Source organism: Aspergillus lucknowensis (genome assembly GCF_044049455.1).
Source record: "Aspergillus lucknowensis strain CBS 449.75 chromosome Unknown BJX67scaffold_1, whole genome shotgun sequence".
Lineage (NCBI taxonomy): Eukaryota > Fungi > Ascomycota > Eurotiomycetes > Eurotiales > Aspergillaceae > Aspergillus > Aspergillus lucknowensis.
Window position 1 is genome coordinate 237,509 of NW_027263545.1, and position 23,717 is coordinate 261,225.

General features: G+C 51.7%; 8 protein-coding genes across 8 annotated transcripts; 4 read left to right on the forward strand and 4 right to left on the reverse strand.

Annotated features, from left to right (window-relative positions):
• Positions 1-635: 635 nt before the first annotated feature.
• BJX67DRAFT_2754 (putative C6 finger domain protein) lies at positions 636-4,306 on the reverse strand. The gene is made up of 4 exons (XM_071026548.1): positions 3,800-4,306; positions 3,190-3,740; positions 2,055-3,136; positions 636-1,996 (listed from the first exon to the last, which is right to left on the reverse strand). The coding sequence occupies exons 1-4, from the start codon at positions 3,948-3,950 to the stop codon at positions 778-780; spliced, it is 3,003 nt and encodes a 1,000-aa protein (XP_070891295.1). The 5' UTR covers positions 3,951-4,306; the 3' UTR covers positions 636-777.
• A 151-nt stretch (positions 4,307-4,457) lies between these two features.
• Positions 4,458-6,687, forward strand: BJX67DRAFT_339114 (25S rRNA (adenine645-N1)-methyltransferase). The gene has a single exon (XM_071027636.1). It carries the CDS (start codon positions 4,549-4,551, stop codon positions 6,073-6,075), a length of 1,527 nt encoding a protein of 508 aa, XP_070891296.1. The 5' UTR covers positions 4,458-4,548; the 3' UTR covers positions 6,076-6,687.
• On the reverse strand, positions 6,285-7,363 carry pup2 (proteasome core particle subunit alpha 5; the record flags this gene model as incomplete). The annotated part of the gene is made up of 5 exons (XM_071031819.1): positions 6,285-6,564; positions 6,665-7,008; positions 7,122-7,200; positions 7,268-7,280; positions 7,339-7,363. The coding sequence occupies 5 exons, from the start codon at positions 7,361-7,363 to the stop codon at positions 6,285-6,287; spliced, it is 741 nt and encodes a 246-aa protein (XP_070891297.1).
• A 269-nt stretch (positions 7,364-7,632) lies between these two features.
• On the forward strand, positions 7,633-10,796 carry BJX67DRAFT_3264 (gamma-tubulin-complex subunit SPC97). The gene is made up of 4 exons (XM_071027423.1): positions 7,633-8,103; positions 8,162-10,149; positions 10,216-10,430; positions 10,503-10,796. Exons 1-4 carry the CDS (start codon positions 7,725-7,727, stop codon positions 10,582-10,584), a joined length of 2,664 nt encoding a protein of 887 aa, XP_070891298.1. The 5' UTR covers positions 7,633-7,724; the 3' UTR covers positions 10,585-10,796.
• A 2,795-nt stretch (positions 10,797-13,591) lies between these two features.
• Positions 13,592-15,038, forward strand: BJX67DRAFT_376145 (class I SAM-dependent methyltransferase; the record flags this gene model as incomplete). The annotated part of the gene is made up of 8 exons (XM_071031820.1): positions 13,592-13,596; positions 13,661-13,781; positions 13,835-13,996; positions 14,057-14,122; positions 14,283-14,418; positions 14,493-14,717; positions 14,778-14,955; positions 15,005-15,038. 8 exons carry the CDS (start codon positions 13,592-13,594, stop codon positions 15,036-15,038), a joined length of 927 nt encoding a protein of 308 aa, XP_070891299.1.
• Positions 15,039-16,731: 1,693 nt separating this feature from the next.
• Positions 16,732-18,100, forward strand: BJX67DRAFT_2938 (KRR1 small subunit processome component). Its single transcript, XM_071026850.1, has 3 exons — positions 16,732-16,869; positions 16,935-17,207; positions 17,269-18,100. Exons 1-3 carry the CDS (start codon positions 16,810-16,812, stop codon positions 18,010-18,012), a joined length of 1,077 nt encoding a protein of 358 aa, XP_070891300.1. The 5' UTR covers positions 16,732-16,809; the 3' UTR covers positions 18,013-18,100.
• Positions 18,101-18,203: 103 nt separating this feature from the next.
• On the reverse strand, positions 18,204-20,642 carry BJX67DRAFT_3250 (MFS transporter). Its single transcript, XM_071027394.1, has 6 exons — positions 20,109-20,642; positions 20,025-20,059; positions 19,208-19,963; positions 19,028-19,152; positions 18,811-18,972; positions 18,204-18,746 (listed from the first exon to the last, which is right to left on the reverse strand). Exons 1-6 carry the CDS (start codon positions 20,267-20,269, stop codon positions 18,375-18,377), a joined length of 1,611 nt encoding a protein of 536 aa, XP_070891301.1. The 5' UTR covers positions 20,270-20,642; the 3' UTR covers positions 18,204-18,374.
• A 52-nt stretch (positions 20,643-20,694) lies between these two features.
• Positions 20,695-23,441, reverse strand: BJX67DRAFT_339137 (putative bifunctional fatty acid transporter/acyl-CoA synthetase (FAT1)). The gene is made up of 5 exons (XM_071027637.1): positions 22,654-23,441; positions 22,447-22,602; positions 21,254-22,394; positions 21,049-21,198; positions 20,695-20,995 (listed from the first exon to the last, which is right to left on the reverse strand). The coding sequence occupies exons 1-5, from the start codon at positions 22,937-22,939 to the stop codon at positions 20,824-20,826; spliced, it is 1,905 nt and encodes a 634-aa protein (XP_070891302.1). The 5' UTR covers positions 22,940-23,441; the 3' UTR covers positions 20,695-20,823.
• Between the last annotated feature and the right edge of the window lie 276 nt (positions 23,442-23,717).

The window sequence follows — 23,717 nt, forward strand, 5'->3', positions numbered from 1 at the left end:
CCCCCAAGGCGGCCTTGGTCAGCGCCTCGTTTTGCTCTGCGTCCGCTGTTTTCGTCTCTCAAGTCACCTGTTCCTCTCTCCTTTGCAGGGAAAGAGACGGTGAATGCTGTGTCTGCCTTTCATGTTCTGCTGAGCTCTGGCTTGCAGCACACTCGGAGGGCTCCGGCGGCCCACAGCAGTTCGTCTGATGCATTTTGGCTGTTGCTGAGTCGCTGCCCAACCCACTGAGTCGATGCATGTTCTGCATTTCGCCGTTATGATCTACCTTAGGACCTGACACTTGGGCACCTCCTAGCCACTCATTCTCGCTCGATAAGGGGCGCTGTCCTCAGACTGAAACCGAATTGACTCTCTGGAGCGTGTTCTGCCACATGACTGGATGCGCAATGACCATGACCTGGCTGGACGTCATTGGCGCAGCCTGAGCAGCTTGGTGCTGCAGGAACAAAGGAAGGACGCCCCAACACCTGTTCTGGGGCCAGCCGAAGAGACATCAGAGACAGCTACAGAATATGCCGTAAGTGAAGCGATGAATCACTACGACAGCGCATTCGACCCGAACGGATTGGTATTCATCCACGTCCTCATCGGAGGTGTTTCAACCTGGGCGAATGATACATCAAGTGACTTGAAATGTTTCTCAGGAAGCCCTCGCGATGGATACTGCACAGACTCGCCCTGAAACCAGTTATACTTTGTTGTCAGTCAAGGCCAGCTATGGGCTTAACCGGCCCACGCCGTGTCCAACTCCAATTGTCTCTCATTTATACACAATCCTCATCCGGCCGTTTCGTAAACATGGTCTTCCAGACTCAGGATCCCCATTGCCCAGCTAAGATAAGGAGGCTTGCGGACAGTCACGAATCGTCTCTCGGTGTTAGCGTTGGAGTCCGTGTTGTAAGTCCAGCCTGGTGGCTGTCGCACACCACGCTCCTCGTGAGCCTCGTATGGAGGACCACCCTTCTCCGCAGCAGTCATCCAAGCTCTTTCGCACCCCCGAGAAATCGCGTCCGAGGACTTCCAGCCTGTCAGACGAGAGATTTCACCTAGGACGCTAGTGGTCCAGCGGCGTTGTTCAGGATCCATATACTGCACACCCGCAAAGAAGAGAGGAACAGTCACTTCTATCAAGCATGATCCTAACGTCGGGCTGAATCCCTCTACGCCGTAGTGGCGAGATTGTGGCCCGTAAATGCCGGCTGCGATCCTTCCAATGGTTTGGGCGTGAATTGCGGTTGCGCGGGCCGCTGCCCCTGCCGCGGCCATCATCGCGGGATGCATCGAGGGGTGCAGTCGAAGCAACAGAATGCGGCCCGTGTAATAAAGAGCCCATAGATTCCCCATATTGTGTGTACGGTATTGAAGTGCAAGGCCAAATGGAGAGTGAATTGGTATGGTCGTGTCGGCGGGCAGAGGCATGTAGTGGGGCCCAAGTGACTGTTCAAACGCGTCGAACGCCACGAATATGTCCTCCCATTCACTCTCGGCTTCTTCGTACGGCACATCGTCATCCTCGTCGTTATGGCCATGTAAGTTATCCCTGTCCGATGCAGTAGTCGCGAACGCGGCAGGTACTCGTCTGGGTCCGGCAGGTGGAACCATGCCATACATAGGCGGAGAAGAGGCAGGGGGCCCGCCAGATGTAGGCTGTGCCCCAGCACTGCTTCCCTGGGACGCTTGAGATCCATTTCTGGGGTTTACGCCGGGAGGTGGACCAGAAGCCGCGGAATGAGGATGCCCGAACGGCGTTTGGGAGGGTGCCTGGTTCTCTGGAATCGGAGGGCCGTATTGGGCCATGAATTTGAAGAATCCTGAATCTGGCCTCCACCCTGACCCAGTGGCTTGAGCCGCCTTGATCTTTCTTTTCCTATCTCGTACACCAAAATCCGCCAATCTACCCATTAGGAGCGTCAAGTGGTCTGCGGTCCCATAAATAGCGTCTCGTCGTCCCAAACCCGCGCGTGGAGGGCTTTGGGCCCATTGGGAAAACGGTAAACTATGTAGAGTTAGTCCGCACATATCAGCGAAGACGAAAATCTCGGGAGCTTACTTACAACAATGGTCCGCCGCTGATAATGCTCTGGATCCAGTCCTGTTTACAGAACCACCAATAGAGGTCACATTGGATTCGGAAGGTTTCAATATCTTTACGAGTAAGGCGTCGGTTCCGAGACTTGGTGCCCTCTTCTTCAACTTGCCCAAACTGGTCGTAATTGACCACACGCCCAAGCATTAGGCTTACCATGTTTCCATCAACACTACTTTCCAACTCAGCGAAGGGATCTTCGGGAGATGTATTGTTGTTGAACATGTAGTTGTCCATAAAGGAGCCGTATGCATTGCCCCGCTCAAGCCATCGACTGCGTCGCTGAGCACGGAGGTCGCGAGTAAGGCCAGCAAAATCAACCTCGCGGATTAGTTGAGCGGCACCTGCAAGGTGATTATTCCACTTTGTATGGTCCGCGGTCATTACTTCGTAGTAGGCTAGAAGTAGCGTGGCAGCCAGTGTTTCCAGCTGCTTTCGTCGCATGGGGAGTCCGACTGCTTTGCCAACTCTTCTCAGTGCATACTGATAATGCTTTAGCGAGACAGTACTTGGCGCGTTTTGGAGGTACGCGATGTGTAGACTACTTAGGGCTAGCATAGCTTGTTGCAGGGCTTGATGCTCAAATGCCTTCAAAGGCAGTGTGTATGTCCACAGACCCTGTTGTGCCATTGGTATGAAACCACTGAGTCTGGTCGACGGGTCGATCGGATGCCGCTCAAAAATTGACAGGGCGGGGCCGGTTGCGTTGATAAAGTGAAGGAAAATTCGGGCAGTTTTGGGGTTATTCAAGGGGGAAGAGCTAAATGTCGGCTGGTAAGTGGCAAGCAAGTTTGGCTCGTTCAAGTAAGTAGTAAAGAGACGAGGCTGCTTCTCGTCCCGATTTGCGGAAGCCATAACCATGCTGAGTTGGTTGAGGTTCTGCATAGACACCTGGTCTTCTGCCTCCTCGTCCGTCTCGACATCGTAAAGATCATCGTCTTCATCAATATATTCCCATGGAGATAACGGGGTGACCGGGGATAGAGATAGGTTCTGCCCCGTGCCACTTTTTTGTCCTAGAGATTCCTGTAAAGGTACCGCTACCGATCCCTAGCATCTTCATGAGCCTGCTGAAAATCAATTGTTACAACATATACCCATACCTGTGGTCTCTGGGCGGGTCGGGAGGAGTCCACCATTTCCCGGCCATGGGCGTTCAAATCTCCCGCGGCGTGGCGGGAGTGAACGCGTCCGTCAACCGTATAGTCGGCGTAAGCCACAGAATCCTGTCTTGCTTGGTGATAAGAATCCGACAGGCCTGCCGGCCTATATGTCGCTGGTGGCTCAGGCAGTAGCGTCTGGGCGGGGACGCTAAATTGTTTGGCAAATGCACTGTCAGCATTATATGTATCGGTTGCACGTCGCTCTAGGACATGAGGCGTCGGCTGCTGGGCCAAACCAGAGTTTGTGGGAGGCTTCGGGGCCAGAATCGGCCCCTGCGTGCCAGCCGAGTTGAGTTGAAAGTCAATTTCAGCCTCATATCGACTGGGAAAAGGTAGAGATTGGGTTGGTATGGGAATTGGTATTCCGGGAACCCCCAATGGGTTCTTGAAGATCAACCGCTGGGCGTAGCCCTTGCATTCTCGTTTCGACTTCGTGCAGTTTTTACAAATGGGCTTCTCTTCGCCGCATTTGATGCGACGTTGCCGGCAAGCTAGTCACATTTGGTCAATGAATGGGCAGTGGCCGGTGATACCGAAACCAACAACGTACTCAGACACCCAGTCTTGGTCCGCTTCCTCGCCGCCTTCCCGGTAGTAACCTTTGGCGGTGCTTCGGCCTTGTTGAGCTCATCGGACGTCGTCGGTTCAAGTCTCGGCTCTGCATCGGGTAAGATTGCGCTGATAGGATTCACGTTTTCCATGGCAGAAAACCAAACCCTTCGGAAGAGCAGATTCCATAATCAGCTAGCTAGAGCCCCCACAATGTATCCACGGTGAGGACGAGTCTGAGGTTCGACGAGGATTGGGGATACGGGGAGAGATGGTTCGAGAGCAGGAATGTGGGATCTGGATGCTCTTTTTTGATCGCGGCGCACGAGCCAACCGGGGCAACAGGCTGCTTTTGAGCTCGAGCCAATCACAGTCAGGATCGACCGTTGAGATCGACAGCTTGTGGAAGGATCGTCTGCGACGTGGTTAATTTGCTCAGTCCAAACAGGCATTCACGGACAGAACTCGCAGTCTACACTGAGAGGGAATCGTTGTATCAGCGTCTTCTGTTCCTCCTAGAAGAGGAGGAAATCTCCCAGAGTTGAAGGCACTGATCATGACATGCGCAAGGCGGTAAGAATATTGCTAGACCGCCTTTATAGACTGGCAGAAAACAGGACTGAACCACTAAAAATTTCTCGGATTTTCCAGGCCTGTGAGGGTCACACTTTAGGTTGGTCTCGCAGCAAGCTCCTCTGGCTAATTTTCAGGGATATATCTCTTGGAAGACAGGCATTATTTCGCCCAGCCATGTTTGCTGTCCCAGGATGGTCGGTCTCGGCTTCTGCTCTGAAGCCTCAGACGGAGCCAGTGAAAGCCCAACAGCCCCAGAACAACGAGCCCGGAAAGTCAAACAATGCCAAGTCAAAGAAGCGCAAGCGAGAAGATGACCATGTCACCAAGAAGAATATTGACGAAATGTTCCGTCGCCATATCGAAGGTCTGAGCTCCTCGAAGTTTGGGAAACCGAGCAACAGCCGCCCTACGAAGCCAGAGAAAAAGCGCAAGAAGGAACATAAGACCAATGGCCCTAAACAAGAGCTAGACTCGAAACTGATTCCGAAATCAGAGGCAGCGGTGGGCCATGATTCTGGTGAGAGCAAATCTGCGAAGAAGAAGTCAAAGAATAAGAACAAGAGCTCTCAACAGTCGAAAGAAGAGACCCAAGCAGATGGCGATGAAGTAGCCCAGCCCGAATCGCTGCCACCAGCACCCCTGAAGACAGAGGCGACCCTCACACCTCTCCAACAAGCGATGCGACAAAAATTAATATCTTCCCGGTTCCGCCACCTGAACGAAACACTCTACACAACTCCTTCTACAAAAGCCCTTGAGTTGTTCACAGCGAGTCCTGAGCTTTTCGACGAGTACCACGCAGGTTTCTCACGCCAGGTTAAGGAATCCTGGCCCTCCAATCCTGTTCACGCCTACGTTAGTGCTATCCGCACCAGGGGCGCCACATCAGCTGCCCCAAAGAAAGGAAACAAGCCTGACCAAAAACCCCGGAACCAGAGCCTGTCATTACCAAGACGACCCAATGGAACATGCACCATCGCCGATTTGGGTTGTGGTGATGCCCAGCTCGCCCGTTCTCTGGCTCCCTCCACCCACAAGCTCAAGCTCAAGCTTCTCAGTTACGACCTACACGCACCCAAGGATTCGCCCATCACGAAAGCCGACATCTCCAACCTCCCCGCCGAAGACGGTTCCGTGGATATCGCAATATTCTGTCTCAGTCTGATGGGTACGAACTGGGTCTCCTTCGTCGAGGAAGCCTGGCGGGTCCTCCGCAGCGACGGCAAGGGTGAATGCTGGGTCAGTGAGGTGAAAAGCCGCTTCGGCAAAGTCGTTCGCAAAAAGGCGCAGATCGGCGCGAAGAGAACGCTTACCAAGGCCGAAAAGAAGAAACTCAAGAAAAAGCGAGCTGGCGGTGATGATGATAATGCCGGATCCGACGTTGATGACGAGGAGATCTACGCTGAAGATGCTCGCTCTGCGCAAGGTGACGAAACCGATATCTCGGCATTTGTTGAAGTATTCAGGACACGGGGGTTCTCTCTTAGGCCTGAGTCTGTGGATAAGTCGAACAAAATGTTTGTGAAAATGGAGTTTGTGAAGCAGGGTGGCGCTCCGGCGAAGGGTCCTCATGCGTCAGCTACGACTACTCCTATTGCTGGGAAGAAGAGATTCATTGAAAAGGCTAATGTTGCGGACAATGGCATGTCACCTGAGGAAGAGGCGGCGGTACTGAAGCCCTGCGTTTATAAAAATCGATGATCGATGCCTCGATTGTATATAGTGCCATGGCATAGGCATTAGCATTCATATACCATTCATGAACGGTCATTTTTCATCCCTTCATGTACGCATATCTTGATAGAGAAGAGTAAAGTTTCTGCCTCAAGGTCATTAGACTAGGCCATTGTTCTTTTCTATGCAAGTCCAACATAAGAACTGCCCAGGGTTCCCGGCACAGTTTCAGCCTCTTATTGATTCCCACCTAGTTGAGCAACAGCGCGCCCCATCTCCTCATCGTTGTAAATACGGAAGCCCTTCTCCTTGGTGACACTCGCCAGCTGAACATTCTTCGCATCTAGTTTCTCCTCCATAACCTGCTTAAGCGTCTTCAAAACTAGTGTCTCCGCCTCGGAAAGTGTCAGGGAGCGATGATATTCATTCTGCAATTCCGCCTGTGCACCCTCGCTTCCGGACCCGATTGCCTTTGCATCGTACCGGTAGAACGTGCCGGAGGGCTCGGCGTGATATCTAAGGCACGATAGATGTCAGCAAGCTTATTTGAAATGACATCTCACTTCCTCGGGAGGTAACCCTGTAGGAAACGCCATTGGGTTTTGGAGTAACGCACAGCTGAGGACCATCCTCATCAAAACCAGCAATTAAAAGAGCGACACCAAAAGGTCTGCTCATGACACTTTCCTCATCATCTCCGGTCTCTCCGAATCGTAGGGCCAAGTCGCAAATCGCCTGAGTGCAACTCTCAACTCGTAGCGGTTCGGCATAGTGGAAAGCATGGTTCTGGGATTCTACACGAGCGTGTTCCACCAAAGACCGGGCATCTGCTTGCAGGCCGGACATGGCACAACCAATATGTTGGTCAATTTCGACGATCTTCTCAACGGAGGAGGCCTCCAGCAGGGTAGATGTGACACGCTTCTCAACGCCCAAAATGACTCCCTCCGATGTTGCTACCTAATGTAGCGGTCAGTGGGCTCCACGTTTATAATGTCACAAATCTTATTGAGGTTTCCAAATTTGATGCGGCTGGTCTGGGACGGAAGTAGCTGACAGGGGCGAAGACGTACACCAATGGCTGTCGAACCGAGCTTGATAGCTTCGAGGGAGTATTCAACCTGGAACAAACGTCCTTCGGGAGAGAAGGTGCTGTTGTCATTCAGGATTAGAAGGTCTGCTAGAGCGGCTCGGCAGTTATAAGGAAAGGGCTCCATACTTGATTCCACGGTCTGCAAACAAAATAGTTAGATCACTGGGGCATTGAGAGCCAGGTCTGACGGAGCTTACCATATTCCGATCGCGCGATGAACATGTTGGGCTATCTAAGTGGTACAATGACGATCAAGAGACGGTTATAAGGCAGGAAAAAGTAAAGCGAGGGAGGTGGATTGCAAGAGAATAGGCAGGAAGCAGATGATTTGAGATGTGAGGGTGTCCGAGGAGCTCGAGCTCTGAAGCTCTGAGGATGGGCGACGCAAGTCCCGCAAGTGCCTGGCGGAGAGATTTGCTTCCTCAGGCATGAAGGCAACCACAATACCCAAATCGCGCCAAGGCCAAGTCGACAGGAGGAAACAGGCCCAGTATACCCTCAGTGTTTCATAATCCGCCAATATCTTCCTGGGTTTTCCTCGATCTATGAATGGTTGGCTCTCTACTCTGCACCTCGCCGGACCATGTCCGTCAATGACCGTCGTGCCAACCACATGAACGCAGCACGCCCCCGCGTTGCCTCCAGTCGCGTCGGCGACTCTGAAAAGCCCGGTGTACGCGGCGGTACAGCCTCACCAGTCCAAGCAGAAAATATGGATCATCGCACGAGTACCTCGGCTCGAAAGAGCAAGGTTCCGCAAGATCACGTTACAAGTGAAAAGCGAACAGAACGTCTTGTGGTTCAGACCAAGGAGAAGGTGCAAGGCCGAACAAGGAACCCAGTGAGAGAGTCCCCCAGCGCAGGGAACCGAGGAGAAAGAGACAGATCGCGGTCAAGACGGACAAACCAGCCTGAGGGAGTTAGTCCGAATACAAAGAAGAAGGAAAAAGAGCCGTCAGACAGTTAGTTTTGAATTCGCACCAGGGAATCACTCGTGATATTGACTCTCATACTCCCCAGCGCCTTGGAGCCCTCACGCTTCGTTGATGCCTCATTCTACTGCTCCATTAGCCAGTCGCGTATCGGTTCCTCCGTTGGCCTCAGCGCTTCCTCAATCGCTCCTACCTACCCCGTTGCGCGACCTTACCACCGACGCGCAGGAAAAGGCGATACTGGACGATCTTTTATTCGTGTTTATGGGATTCGAAGGGCAGTACGTCCACTATCAGCCCCAATATGATCCGATGGCAGAGAAGGACCGTTTGACTGGACCGACATTCCAGCTACCATCGGGCCTGGATCCCACACTGAGGGACCTTACACGGTCCATGTTGAAGATGGCGACACATTACAGTGCTTTGGAGGCTTTTGTCGAGGTCCAGAGTCGCGCGGAGTATGGCGCAGTGAGCCATGCGCTATGTGCTGCGATCCGAAAATTGTTAAAGGACTATTTGATCCTCATCGCCCAGTTGGAGTCGCAACTCCTTAACAACCCGAACTTCACTCTTCATGTACTCCATCTCCATACCATCCCGACCAGCCAATGCCTAGCTCAGCTCTACTCTCTCGGCCAAGAACTGCTCAGACGGAACGGTCTTTTGGACCAAGATCTCGATGAATCGATCGATGATTTCGACGATGTTGATAACATCCTCGAACAACTGCGCGAGGGGGGTGAGCTTGTCCCTGGAGCCATGTCGAGCAAGAAGATATGTAAAGGGGGAAACGTGTTGCGGCTATTAACCGAGCGATTGGCAACATTCTCAGGCGACCCGACCACGAAGACACTACTCGAGACCCTCCTTCGAGAGTCCAGCAGACCGTACATGAACATGCTCAATGAGTGGCTACATCATGGCGGAATTAAGGACCCTCATGCGGAGTTCCTAATCAAAGAGCAGAAGTGGATTAAACGTGAGAAACTGGAAGAAGACTATACAGATGAATACTGGGATAAACGATATACGATCCGCGACAAGGAGGTACCCCCGCAGCTGGACAGCGTACGAGACAAAGTCCTACTGGCCGGGAAGTATCTGAATGTCGTGCGAGAGTGTGGCGGCGTGGATGTTAGCAAAGCAGTAAAGGATGTGCCGAAGACGTTTGATGACCCTCGTTTCTTGGAGAACGTGAACGCAGCCTACACCTATGCCAACGCCTCGCTACTAAACCTTCTATTAACCAAGAACTCCCTTACTACGCGCTTCCGCTCCCTAAAACACTACTTCTTCCTCGACAGATCCGACTTCTTCTCTTACTTTCTCGAACTCGGTGCATCCGAGCTGCGCAAACCGGCCAAGAACGTGAATGAAAGCAAGCTACAATCGCTTTTAGACTTAGTCCTCCGCCAACCGGGCAGTATCGCAGCTCAGGATCCGTTCAAAGAAGATGTCAAAGTCCGGATGAATAAGATAGGATTGACCAAATGGCTTATGCAAGTCGTTAGTGTATCCGGTATTGATCAAGATAATCCAGAGGCCGCTTTGGAGAAATACCAAACTCCGCAACCACAGGGGGCAGAAGACGACAACGACATCGTTGGCTTTGAAGCTCTGGAACTCGATTACTCGGTTCCTTTCCCGCTCTCTCTCGTCATTAGTCGCAAGACAGTGCTCCGATATCAGCTCATCTTCCGGCATCTTCTATCTCTTCGCCATCTCGAAACTATGTTATCCTCTGCGTGGCTGGACCAGAGCAAGGTTACTGGCTGGCGGCATAAGTCGTCCGACCGACGATTAGAGATGTGGAAGCGGCGCGCCTGGAATCTCCGGTCGAAGATGCTAGTCTTCATCCAACAGCTGCTTTACTTTTGCACAGCAGAAGTAGTGGCGCCTAGTTGGCAGAAGCTGATGAATCGCGTAAACGGCACCGATGCAGACGGGTCAGAAGTAACCGTCAATGGCACAAAGCAGGTCAACCGAACGGTCGACGAATTGATGCAGGATCATGTTGATTTCCTAGACACCTGCCTCAAAGAGTGTATGCTGACGCAGGCAAAGTTACTCAAGGTATCCCACAGTCAACTCCCATAACCATATTTCTCACTCTAGATACTAATCTACAAACACTGCTAGATTCACTCCAAACTGTTGACCTGCTGCACCATGTTCTCATCCTGGACGGCATCGTCACTTGGACGCACCTTGACTTCCGCAGACCCCGACCTGAGTTCGAACACACCCACAGCCGACGGACGAGGCTACGACCCTACTCGGATTGGAAAGCTCGAAGATACACTGAAGCGATACGAGGATCACTTCGGTCGCCATCTCCGTATTCTCATGGATAGGTAAGCCAGGCACAACCTCTCGTGAACGATAACTTCAGCTTCAGTTCCCGTATATAATGCTAACGAAATTAGCTTAAACTATTTCGCCGCCACCGAGAGTGTCGTCTTGCTCAAACTTGCACATGCATTAAGTGCTATAAGTAAAGAGGATTGAGTGGAGAAAAGGCCTCCATCCTTGCGTTGGGCTACTTTCGGCTTCGTACACCTCCCTCAGCATGCACCTTCACTGCATCCACAGTGTTCTCTTCTTGATATCCTTCCGGAGATGCTCATGTTGAAGACCCGGTTCTCGGGAATCTCCGGGCTCATCTTCCATGATGAACTGTGGATGTGGGCCAAGCGCAAGAAACTCCAAAACCAAGGGCGGTTTCAGATTCGCAACCTCTTTTCTCGATCCGCGACCAGGGAAAGCCCCGGGCTCGAGTCGGAACTTCCTCATATGATCAGGGGCATTACCACGGCTTCCTTGATTCGGATAGGCGTTTGTTATTTGTTTTGTCGCGGTGGCGCCTGCCGTGTCTCGATTTACGGCGCGTTCTCGGCTTGCTAGCTGTGCTTTTTAGTTCCCACTTACGGGATGGGATCGGCTGGTTCGGTTGAGATTGGGATACCTGGGTTTTACGATGGAGTACGTGTCATGATGTCTGCATCGATTCGGATGGTTTGTTTGGGTCTTGTGCGACGCCATCCCTGCTGTTGGTCAAACTTCACTTGTGGGGCAAAGATAAAAAAATCGACTAGCCACCGCAATCACTTTTGGTTGCCCGTTAGGAACACTCATATTATTATCAAGTCCGTACTAGTATGAGCATAGGTTTCGAGTTGACCAATGGGAACAGCTATCTTCTCCCATCGGGAGGGCGCCTCCGTTCTCCAAGTTGTATTGAAGAATTGAAGGATGAGAGTCGAAAATAATCGGGATTTGCTGTTGACAAATGAGTTTGGAGGAAGTGCTCATTTTCATGGTGCATGGCCCCGTCTCCATCCTCCCACGCGTGCGGGCCAGACCAACACTAACGGGCCCAACCGCACACTCAAATTTGGGTCTCTGCTTCCCGAAGGCGAACCGTGGCTCTGGGATCTCTAATCTCGACCAAGGACCACGGTTGTCCAATGCCCATCCAACTCTTTCAGCAGAGGTCCCGAGAACTTGGGAATGTCAGTTCGGGCCCGTTTCAACCTCCTTGACATGCATGAACGCCCCGTGCATCCCCAATCGAGAGTGCAAGAATTCGTCGCTCCAAGACTGCCACACTTGGTCAATTTGAGGATAGCGCAACCCGCCTTCAAGCAAACAATTCAAACCAGAGCACCACAGTGTTCCTTCGGACGCAGTCATTTTCGCCCTCCGTTTCCACATCTCGTTCAGGCCACCGGTTGCCTGGTTCCAGTCATAGTTGGAGCCGGGAGCACAAATCAAGATCGCCCGCCCATTTTGCCGCCCGAACACTTGTCTCCGTCCTGGAGGGTGGGACGGAAAACCTGCAGAACATTTGCTGGAATTGGCCCGTTTCAAGTCTCCACAGCCGTTCCTCTCTGAGCGCCCCGTCGCTTGACTTGCTCACAGTGTTGGAGTCTGCAGGTTATGTATCAATGTTAATTGGTTGAAATCCGGGGCAGGGACAGGCTGGTCTTTGCTGCTATCCTCAATTCGGATTGCGACCCATCAGACTGGTCGTCTCGTGTCACTTGTTTCAAGCCCGATGCGCAGAGAGGAGGACTTGAAGAAGCGGTGAACAAGCGGCGAAGAAACAGGGGAGACGATGAAGGGAAGAGCCATCAAAGAAATCCTGCAGAATGGAGCACGGCAGGAGGACGTCTGAGTTTTTTGAGACCCGCTTGAGATTCAGTGACTTTGTCTTCGGGTTTCAGCTCACTGGAGCATCATGATACTCGTAGTGGAGCGTAATTCCCCAAACCCATTATTTCGAAACGGCATAGTGTGCCCATCCTCACCAGGGGAATGTCAGAACCCGTGGAACTGCATATGCGATGTAGGTCGATGTCCGCGGCTCGTCAAACACAGCTGGCGGCGTTTCAAGCCACAATTATGGCGCAAGGGTCCTTCTCTGCCCTAAAAGGCTTCGTCTGAGGAATTGGAAAGCCGGTCCGTTGCTCTTTAACCGTGGTCCGCCGGCAGAGTTTTGTGCGAATTGCTGCTCCTTCGAGGAATGTGGATTACCTTTGGCCAGGCCAGGAGACATTGCTGCTTCCCAGTCTGCCATCCAGATACCAATTCGGGACATGGTCTCTCCTGACGTGCATGTATTTCCATCTCCGTCATTATCGTAAAGCTCGTTGCACCTCCACAGTTAAATTCTCCCGTCACTGATGCTCGAGGGGACTGACGCTCTCAATGGTGACTAATATCCCATGTTCGCATCCCGATAGCCGCGGAGGCGTCGCAACGAAATTGCAGGCTCAAGGTTTCTGAAATCCCGCTAGGACGAGTAGCTGATACGCTCAGCCCAGAGGCAAGTCAGAGCGAACGAGTGCGATTGTCGGACACACCCTTGGTCACCAAGGGCTTCTTGCCGCGCACCAGGAACGAGCCGATTGAGATATCTGAGGCGGGTGATGTATTGCGATTTGTCGGCCGTGCCACCCGGGGCGCACCGCCGACCCCTCCGTCCCCTGTGACGGCCTGCCTGCGTGTAACTCTTTCATACCTAAAGAGACGGGTGCGTATTTCCATTAGACAATGACTACGGTCCTTGTTCAGTGTCGGATGCAAAGGGTGTAAACAACGGATCATGCCTCACAACTCCCTGTTGTCCCATTGCAATGAAACTTCGCCTTTTTCCTGGACTATCAATCTGCTTGGAACGCCGACGAGGATGATAGGCGAGTAACTCGAGGCTGAGCAGGTTCTCATCCCGACAGGACGTTTCGTGCCTGGGTGAGAAAGTGAGTTCCCCCCAAATCATTCAGAAGGCGAAAACACTGGTCACTTCCCTGTGCCCAGCTGTCCTTCCATGCCGACGAATTGCTCTGCCACATCGATCGCTTCAACAAAGACTCAGACCACACTAAGTTCGCACTTCACCCGCCACAAGGTATTATTTCAACATCCCACTTTGGCATGAGATCTCTTGTTTCCCTCTCGACCAACCCATTAGGCGACACACAACGGCATCCAGCTCCAGCCTTTTCAGACAATAATGACGTACTCAACCCTGAGTTTGCCCTCCCAAGCATTCGTGAGAGATTCTGACTTTCTATCCCCAAAGGAGCCCAAATTCACAAACGGAAGAGCTAGATGACGAATATCTTCGCACAATATTCATTCAGGGTCGTGAGTATCAGCAGTATTCCATTGATAATCAGGTATCGCTTGAGCCTGTCGACGAAGTAAGTGTTATTGCGTGCGTATCGATCCCATCCTCACAGCTGAGACTCAATAGGATGAAGCAGAACGGTTAGAACTTCAGCATCGAATTTTCAGCAGAGTCTTTGACAGCCGACTTATTTTCCCCCCTATTCGCCACTTGCGAACGGTGCTAGACTGCGGTTACGGTGCTGGGTCCTGGGCCATTGATGTTGCTGAACAGAATCCAGACTGCGAGGTTCGTAGTCGAATTCGTGAATCTGGTCGTGGGATCAGCTAGGCATGCTCACTTTGGAAGGTTATTGGAGTCGATATTTACCCGCATATGAACCCGGACGATACACCAGAGAACCTCTGGCTCCAGGTGCGCTGCCCATCACTGACTCAGATCAAGTGTTGCCTCCATACTTGGAGGGTTGCGAGGACCGTGTCGCACTCATCCTCGCCGTCGAGTTGCCCAAGAATTTCCTTTCCCATTCAATCGATGTAGTTGGCCAGAGAGCGCTAACCCAGATCTTTATCAGGTCGATGATTTGAACCGCCCTTTCACCTTCTCTTCCAACTATTTCGACCTTGTGCACTCTCGACTTCTCGCGGCAGGCATCAATCGAGCCCGTTGGCCTTCATATATTCGAGACATCAAAAGGTTTAGTTTAGACGGTGAAGCCGAATCACCAGACCAACCGCTTATGGCTTAATGCTGACGGCTGGGAGGTACAGAGTCCTGAAACCAGGGGGGTGGGTGCAAATGGTCGAAATATACTTCAATGTCCAATCTGACAATGGTTCAATAAACGACGGACATGCCCTGAGGCAATGGAGCTCACACCTTATAAGATCAATGGAAGGAATAAAAGATTTCCGCGTCGGAACTCGTCTGAAAACCCTTTTGATAGCAGCCGGATTCACCGAAGTCGACGCGAAGATGATTCCTCTGCCTCTTTCCGCGTGGCCTGATAGTACGGTTGCCATATAATTCTCCCATAACATGCCAATGCGTTATACTAACCTCCACTTAGACCCGACGAACCGAAGAATTGGCGCGATGAACACAGAAAATACCATCAGATTGCTGGCTTCCTTGTCCCTATATCCACTGACCCAACGCCTCCGCATGCCCCAGTCGCAATACCACGAGATCATATCCCGAGCTCAGGAAGAGGTGGATGACCAGAGCCTAAAGGCTTACTTTCCGCTGTAAGTAGGCCATAATTCCGGGAGGTGTCGAAGCGTTCTAACCCTCCAGATACGTTTGTATCGGGCGAAAGCCGCGTCACTGATGGAACAGACCCGAGATGGTGTTCGACTGAATGGTTCTTGCCAGCATGTACTTAGGCCTTGTTCTACTTTTGAATGGCCCGACAAGAGGGTCATGCTTCGTCAAAAATCCAGTTCAAACTGATTGTGCAAGATAGAAACCTGCAAATCAAGCCAAGGTGTGGTCAGTTGAATAATCACCGTGCTATCCCATGGGGCTCCTTATTTGTCATCAGATCCGCAAAGATGGATGCTTTCAACACGTACCGTGGTAACGCTGAATACAACAGGGGACTTTGAAAAGGGCTTCGGCTGCCGAATCCAGCCTCTTATGTCAACCTATCGCCAGTACTCTAGTGCCCGTCCGCAGTCACTCAAGCTAGGAGGAGTAAGTCGTGCCGACCGCTGAAGTGAGATAGACCTCTGGTATCAGAAGCCTTCGAGATAGCCCGGGCGATATTTTGACTAGTTTTCTTGAATCTGTACTGAAGCATGTCTGCCCTTACAGGAACACGATACGAAGATGAAGGAGCAAACGATCTCATCACCCCTGGGAGCTGCCGCAGCTCAGAGATCGTGGGAAGGAAAGGACATCCAAAAACCAAGGCGCTCGGGCCGATAAGATGGCTTATAAGCCACTCAAAGAAGCGAAGTATGACAGAGGATGGAAGAAATGAAAAGAAAGGGAAAAGAGAAGGTAGTTTTAAGGTGGAGGAAAGGGCGAGAGAGAAGGGCTAGAGGAGGACCCCATCTCCTTACCTTTTGACGATTCGTCGCGGGCAAGGGTTGAACCTTACTTTCTCAAACCACCGAAAAGTATCTAAACCAATCCTTTCAGCCGTCCAGATTTCGCAGAGGCTCTCGAATCAGGTCTTTTGCTCCTTTTACTCCCCAGGAATTATCTAATCCAAGCTAACTGTTTCGTCCGGGCGTCGGACTGCTACATTCCTCTGGTCAACCACATTAACTCCGAGCGGTTCCCTGCAATAGATCGCGTTGAGGAGCCCACCACAGCCCATTTGGCTCGCTTTGGCCCAAGGGTGAAAGGACAAAGGTCCCGACTCGGTTAAGAGACGCAAGATTGGATCTCCAACGCGAAGACTCAAAGAAACTCGACAACACAACCACCATAGTGAGGCCCTTCCTCAAAGCCAACGGACCAATGGCGATACATATCCTTCTCGCCTTGAACTCAATTCACTAAGCAGAGCATCATTCGCTCGTCAGGGGCGCAAATGCCAACCACCTGAGCCGATTATCGTTTGACCTCCTTAAATCCGCCAGCTTTCCTGGTTGAAACCGAAACTCAACTTCTTTCCAGATGCTTCTCCGTTGGCATGATACCCGAAGGCTCCGAGGTCCATCCAACAAAGTCCATGAGGACACCTTATTGGGGTTAGCAGAAAAGGGGCCAGACCAAGCCCTACCCCGTAAAATATCACCAGAATGAGATCCATCGCTTGAGGCCTGTGCGCACTCCACAGGAGTCTGGCGGGGGCTTCCCTCTGATAAATCTCATTCCCGCGCCGCAGTCTCGCCCTTTAGAATTGGAGAAGGAAACCTTGGAAGAGATAAGTCGAGGCTCCATGCACGATACGGCACGTGATCGAGCGCTTGGGCGCTTAAACGCGTAGACCTGACTTTTAATGCCTTATTTATGCCTCAATTTTCAGGCACATTATATTTCCTATCCCGGCAAGTGGCCGGCCGACTCAAAAGTTTCCACCATCAAAATAATTTCGCAGGAGTAAATTTATCTTCCTCTCCGTCCCAACGATTGGGAATACCCTCAAGATGCCATCTACGCATAAGACAGACAAGCCGTGGGATACGGACGACATCGATAAGTGGAAGGTAAGACCAATCTTCCAGATTTACCGCTCCGGACTCTCTTTGCTAACCTACAACCTCTCCGCTAGGTCGATGCCTTTAAGCCCGAGGATAACGCCGCAGGCAGTTTCGCCGAAGAATCATCGTTTGCTACGCTATTCCCCAAGTATCGCGAGGTATATCTCAAGGAAGCATGGCCGGTTGTTACAAGAGCGTTGGAGAAGCATGGGATCGCTTGTACGCTCGACTTGGTGGAGGGTAGCATGACGGTGAAAACAACCCGGAAAACCTTCGACCCAGCGGCAATTCTCAAGGCCCGCGACCTTATAAAATTGCTATCACGAAGTGTCCCCGTCCAACAAGTGAGTTGCCGCCAGCCCTTCGAGCCGGCGCATGGCCTCTAACCAATCTCCCATCATCTAGGCATTAAAGATCCTTGAAGACGGCGTCGCATGCGACATTATCAAGATTCGAAACCAGGTCCGCAACAAAGAGCGCTTTGTGAAGCGTCGCCAGCGTATCCTCGGTCCCCAAGGCTCAACCCTCAAAGCCCTCGAACTCCTGACAGGCACCTACATCCTCGTCCAGGGAAATACTGTCGCGACGATGGGCCCTTTCAAGGGCCTAAAGGAAGTCCGAAGAATCGTCGACGACTGCATGGCCAACATACATCCCATCTACCATATCAAGGAGCTCATGATCAAGCGGGAACTCGCCAAGGATCCAACACTGGCCGCAGAATCCTGGGACCGATTCCTTCCCAACTTCAAGAAGCGCACACTCTCCAAGCGTCGCACGCCGTTCAAGGTTACGGACAAGACGAAGAAGGTCTATACACCGTTCCCGCCGGCGCCAGAAAAGAGCAAGGTGGATTTGCAGATCGAGTCCGGGGAGTACTTCCTCTCCAAGGAGGCCAAGGAGCGCGCTCAGAAGGAAGAAATCATGGAGAAGCAGCGGGTAAAGCGCGAGGAGAAGATGAAGGAGCGTGAGAAGGCGTTCATCGCTCCCGAAGAGCTCGAAGACGCAGAGCGAGCAAAGAAAGAGAAGAAGGAGAAAAAGAAGAAGCGCAAAAGGGATCCCGAGGCCGAGCCGGACGCCGATGGATCCGGGGAGAAAGAAAAGAAGAAAAAGAAGAGCAAGTTGAAGACGGACCCGGACGAGGAATGATAGTCCATCATATTCTCTCATGGTCCGCCGTTTCTCTTCTGTTCTGCTGGTTATGCTTTTATTTCGCTAGACACCCTCTCGTTTCTTCCAAATCGGCGCTAACGCATGGCATGGGCTGGAGTTTTCTTCCTCTCCCGCTAAGGGAACATTAAAATTAGGGTCCCGACAAATATGAATGATCTATCATGGCGATGGATTACCTACTCTTAGTGATGGTTTCATCTATCAGCTATACAGCACGCACTACCGCGCGGCTTCGAGGATATATTGGGTTTCCCTCCTCAACTACCTACAAATCTATATAATAGAAACAAAAACCCCATCCAGGTCGTCAAACACTAAGTCCCTCCAACCAAACAACCCTAAACACGTCCCCTCGCCTCCCTCCCCCTCTCACTCTCATTCTCACTACTTTCCCTCTCCCTCCCCCTCTCCTTAAGAAAAGCCTCCTGCTCCACCCGGCTCTTCGATAAATCCAACCACACCCCCAAAACAAGCGCACTAACAACGCTCAGCGCAAACAAGAAATAAAACGGCGTCGATGAATTGTGATTCGGCGAGGCGTCGATAATCGCACTCGATACAAGGGGCCCGATAAACGAGGACGTCTTCCCGATGATGCTGAATAGGCTGAAGAAGAGAAATTCGTGGCCGCGCGGGGTTACTTCGGAGATAAGTATTTGGGAGTAGCTGTACCAGGGACAGACGAAGAGGCCGTAGAAGGCTTGGTAGAGCTGAGAGGTGCATAGTTTAGTTTGGGTGGTGGATTGGAACGGAAGGAGGGTTGGGAGGACATACCCAGACTTCCCAGGAGTGATGGAAGCCGAATTTCTGGGTCCAAATTCCTATCATTCCCCAGCCATCGAGAAGAATTATTGAGACTGCGATGGCGTTGAACATGGACTTGGGAGAGAGCTTAAAACGTCTTTGGAGTGTCCAGAAGGCGTAAATACCCACAGCCTAATCATTGTTAGGGCTTTGGGCTGTGTAATGGGGACGACGAGCGGGATCTTACCTGTGCTGCGATGCCAACAATGAGTAGATATGTTAGTTGGAGAGTATTGTAGGCTACAATGGAATTCTGCAGTGTCGCGATCACTGTAACTGTCGTGTTTAGGGAGTCGCCAAGGAGGAAGTAGCCTATCGTTGTCAATGAGGCCGACTTTGATGCATTGGAATGCGTCCATATCCTTACCAATGAGATATAGCAAACTCTGTTTTAACTTCCAAACCTGCCGCATGGCAATATAGAGTTGTTTCAGACCGGCGACTATGATGTTCTGTCCCATGGTATCCTGCCCTGGACGGCGTTTCTCGAGGAAAAACCACGGGATCGAGACCAGAAGCCAGACTCCAGTCGCAAAGGCAATAAGCACACTGAGCCCCCAGTTATTGTTCTGCTCACTGTCGTCAACATGCAACCCGAACATGATCCCGACAATCACGGCGAGGATAAAGATCTCCGCAACCGACTGGACGTAGAAGGCGATGTTGGCCAGTTGACTCCGCTTCATCGTGTCAGCGAAGTCATATTCGTCCCGCGAGATACGCCCTGCCTGATATTCATCGGCCTTTGCCTTCATCTCAGCGGTATTGCGCGCAAGGCCCGGGAACGCTGCGGTCCAGAACGTCAGGGTCGTCTGGTACGCGATCAAGCCAACCATGTACAATCCAACCCCAGCATGCCATTTCTCCGAATCATGGACGCCCAGCCAGCCAAAGCCGATTGCATATGCGACAATCGATAGTCCGATCAAGATATTCGGTCGCCAGGTCCCGAAGTCGGCGAAACTACCGATGACCAGGAAGACAACGACTTGGACAGCGAACGAGATCCCATTGCAGAGGAGAACAATACTTTCAATAGAGCGCTGCTTTCCCGCAAACAGCAGCATCCCTTCTTCGCCAGCTGCTTGATACAATAAATTCTGGAAGGCAGTGGGTGCGAAATCTAAACTTCGTTTCAGTCTCGGCTTCCCCGGCTAAGCTTTCGCCAAGGTCTTGACACTCACTGAAAAGAGAAAGCCCATTGTTCCCAATATAATAACTGGTGAGAAGTTTAGCAACAAATCTCTTCAAATTGCCAAGGAACCCACGCATAGTAAGCCCATATCTCGTATCTTGTCGTGTGGTAATTCTCATCAAACTGGTCGGGAGCCCTCGGTTGCTCAAGATCCGTTTCGATCTCAGGCACGTCGTCCTGCACGACTGGATCTTGGAGCTTTCCCTCGTCCCGGAGAGATGCGGGGAGAACCATGCTGAATGTAAATACGACGAGATCGAGCTGGTAATGCTTGTGTCACCCGGTTTGAAGGCAATGTAACGGCAGGGTTTTCACCTCCCAGAGGCGAACGACCCAGCCCCTCCCCCTTATCACGAACCGAGTCAACTTGGCCCGGAAGGCCATCGCAGGCTCGCTAAGGAGCGATTTTTAGACAACTGGTAATATTTGGGACGGGTAATTAGCGTGGCGAGCTGGATCGCCTCAAGCCAACTCCATCTGGTGCGGGGCACTGGTGCGAAGAGACGGAAGGAACAGACTGTGGATCCATATTGGAAGCCTGAGCTTGGGAGACAGAATCCTGCTTCAAACTCATGTTCAAACTTGCCCCGAGGCGTCTTAGTGTAGTAGGATGGAAAGTTCGAGCTGCATGGTTTGACGGCTGTTTTTGGGATTCATTTGGATTCCTTGCAGTATGTGGGTCTCTGAAGGCTGAACCTGGTCTAGAAAATACACTGCTTTGTATCTGATGAACTATGTGTACACCGTACAGTGGAGGGTATGGAATCTATCGAAGAACAATCGACGCATCACAACTTGGCTTGCCCACTTTCGATTGTGGCCCAACTCGAGTCAGTCAGCTTCTCATATTTTGTGCCATTCAGCCAGTATAACTTGTCGCCATTCCAGTCACCCAGAGGATCCCAGCCTTTCTTTGTCAATTCACCCTTAGCTTGCTTGAATGTAACCCCAGTAGCTACCCTGTCGCGGATGACCGTTAGCAAAAAAGCGTATTGTCGTTCGTAGGTACTCACTTTTCCGTCAGTCGTACTAGTCGTGGCATAGCGTACGAAGGGACGCCCTTCTTTTTCAATTCCCTGTGAAGCTTGCCCATGAACTCGGCTGCTGTGGCTTCGGAAGGATCCTCGAGAGTGATACCTGCACCGCCTGCTTGGCCGTCATAACTATAGACAGTTAGTCAGTACAGGGGCGCAAGTGACTCGAATCTCTAATACGTACGCAGTCAGCTTTACACCGTATACCACAGCATCATGGACTCCGGAGATCCGACAGATATGATCTCGAATCTCCCCTGCACTGACGTTCTCACCCTTCCAACGGAATGTATCCCCAACCCGATCTTGGAACTTCACCCATCCATCCGAGTCTTGGACGAGCAGGTCTCCAGAACGTTGAAAGAGGTCGCCCTTCTCAAAAACGTCTCGGAGAAGCTTCTTCTCAGTGGCTTCATCGTTCTTTAGATATTCCGTGAGCAAACCGCGATTTCGCACTCGGCCGATTGCTTCTCCCTCCTCTCCAATCTTCGCCCTGACACAGAACCCCGTCTTGGGATCTCGATAAGGCAACTCCGTATCTGTATCGTACTTCACGATGATCGTATCATCCTCAAAGAGTCTCTTGATTGGTCCTGCAAACCCAACCTTTCCCGCACCCCAAGATCCGAAGCCAAAGTTGTCAAACTTTGCAACGCCTTCGGTTGACCGGTAGAACTCACGAATCTCAGGAACGCCAAACCTCTCTCGGAAACGATCCCAAATCTCCCCGCGTAGACCGTTTCCAGCGGCGACGATGCAGGAGTGGTTTCGATCATACGGAGATGGAGGCGTGGCCACAAGGTATCTGCATAATTCTCCGATGTAGAGAATTCGAGTAGCTCTCGAGTCGTGGACATCCTTCCAGAATTTGGAAGCAGAGAACTTACGGCGGATACATAGGGTCCCTGCATTGCCGACAGAGTAGCACAGGCCGGTGAAATATGCGGTGCCGTGAAAAAGGGGGAGAGAGCAATAAGTCCGAAGCGGGAAATATCTTGAGCGGTTGCTAACGTCGACGGGAAGAGGGTTGGATGTTACTAGTGCCATCATGTTGCGTATGGCACAAGCTTTGGGCTTGCCTGTCGTGCCTGACGTGTAGATGAGAACTGCCAGATCACTTAAAGTTCTCTTCGCGGCTGATAACATCGAGGGGGAATATTGTCTCAGTTTTGCGGGTGTGATAAGCTCAAACTTAGATGTCTCTTCGAACGATGATATATTGAAAGACAGGTGGGGCAAGTCTGAGCATACAAACTGCGATATATCAGGAGTCGATATGATGAGCTTGGAGCCGGAAACATTGAGACAGTGGAGGAAAGTGTCATCTATTCAAAACGGGTAAGTATTCGTCTTTTGTTGGAAAGGATGCGCTCATACCTCGTAAGTTGACATTAATAAGAGCAGCAACAGCTCCCAGTTTCGAGAGGGCATAGATGATAGCAACCATTTCTGGAGAGTTGGTCGCAAAGACACCGACAAAGTCTCCGTTGTGGACGTCTCTCTCGTGGAGGAGGGTAGCTAGACGGTCCGCAACTGAACGCAATGGAGTTAGAATGTGTACTCGGTTGGGTAAGGGAGACATACGATCTTTCAGTTCAGTATAGGTCCATGATTTCCCTTCAAACCAAAGTGCTTCGGCTGCGCCGTGTCCCTCGACCTCTACAACTCGGTGGAGCATTCCATACACGGTGGGCGTATCCCCCAGCTGGGAAATTCGTTGACCCAAACGATTCGTCCACGCCCGATCATTGAAGATGGTCGCTAGATCTGTAGAAATGGAGAATTTGGCGTTCAAGTAAGCACCAGCGGCGACGGACAGCGCCGATGCAGCAGCCACAGCAGGCAAACTGATCTCAGAGAAGATCTCCATGGGGATGTCGATTCGAGACGGCGGTCCAAAACGAACACTGGCATGGAGAAAAGCAGATCTGAACACCACTTAAATGGCTGCTTTGATTCCTTCTCTTCTCGGGCGGCGTGACTCCACCGAAGCGCTCGGGAGTGCTTTGTCCTCACAGGCCGACTCAGGAACGGAATCTGGGACGGGAGCTGAAATCGGGGGTTTGCCGTCCAGAACGCGGCCACTGGGAAAGAGGGCCCAGAAGTCGGTCTGGAGAGCTTGACGGCAAGATTGTGACATTTCAAATCCGAACGTCGAGGCAAGAGAGAGCCAGTCAGAAGTACAGAGTGAAACTCCAAGGCTGCTTTCTCCATTCCCCACGGAACCACTTTGGAGAATCGGACTTGGCGCCGTACCGGGACTTCCCCGCAAGCCTTCGCCCTAACAGCGAGAGCTCGGGGCCGTGTGACCGGAACGGCTCCAGTGTTCTTCTGTGTTTCTGAGGAAGAGGAATGATAAGTCGAATGATTTGTCGAAACCTTCCAGAATGTGATCAAATGTCTTCAAAGTATCCTGAAGCCCCCAAGCTGAAGCCCTAACCGACTGACAAATTACTCTTTCTGGTGAGGACCGACGGCCGAGGCCGTATTTATTACCGTATTTTACGGACACGTTACGAGTGGATGGCACTTTGAATCGGCTATGGGTGCGACGCATTTGTGCCGAGATGGAGGACTGCTCCAAGTTCTTCTCGTTCTCCTCACGCTCCGGCTCTCATGCCTGAGTCTGCTTGGAGCTTCGGCTCTTT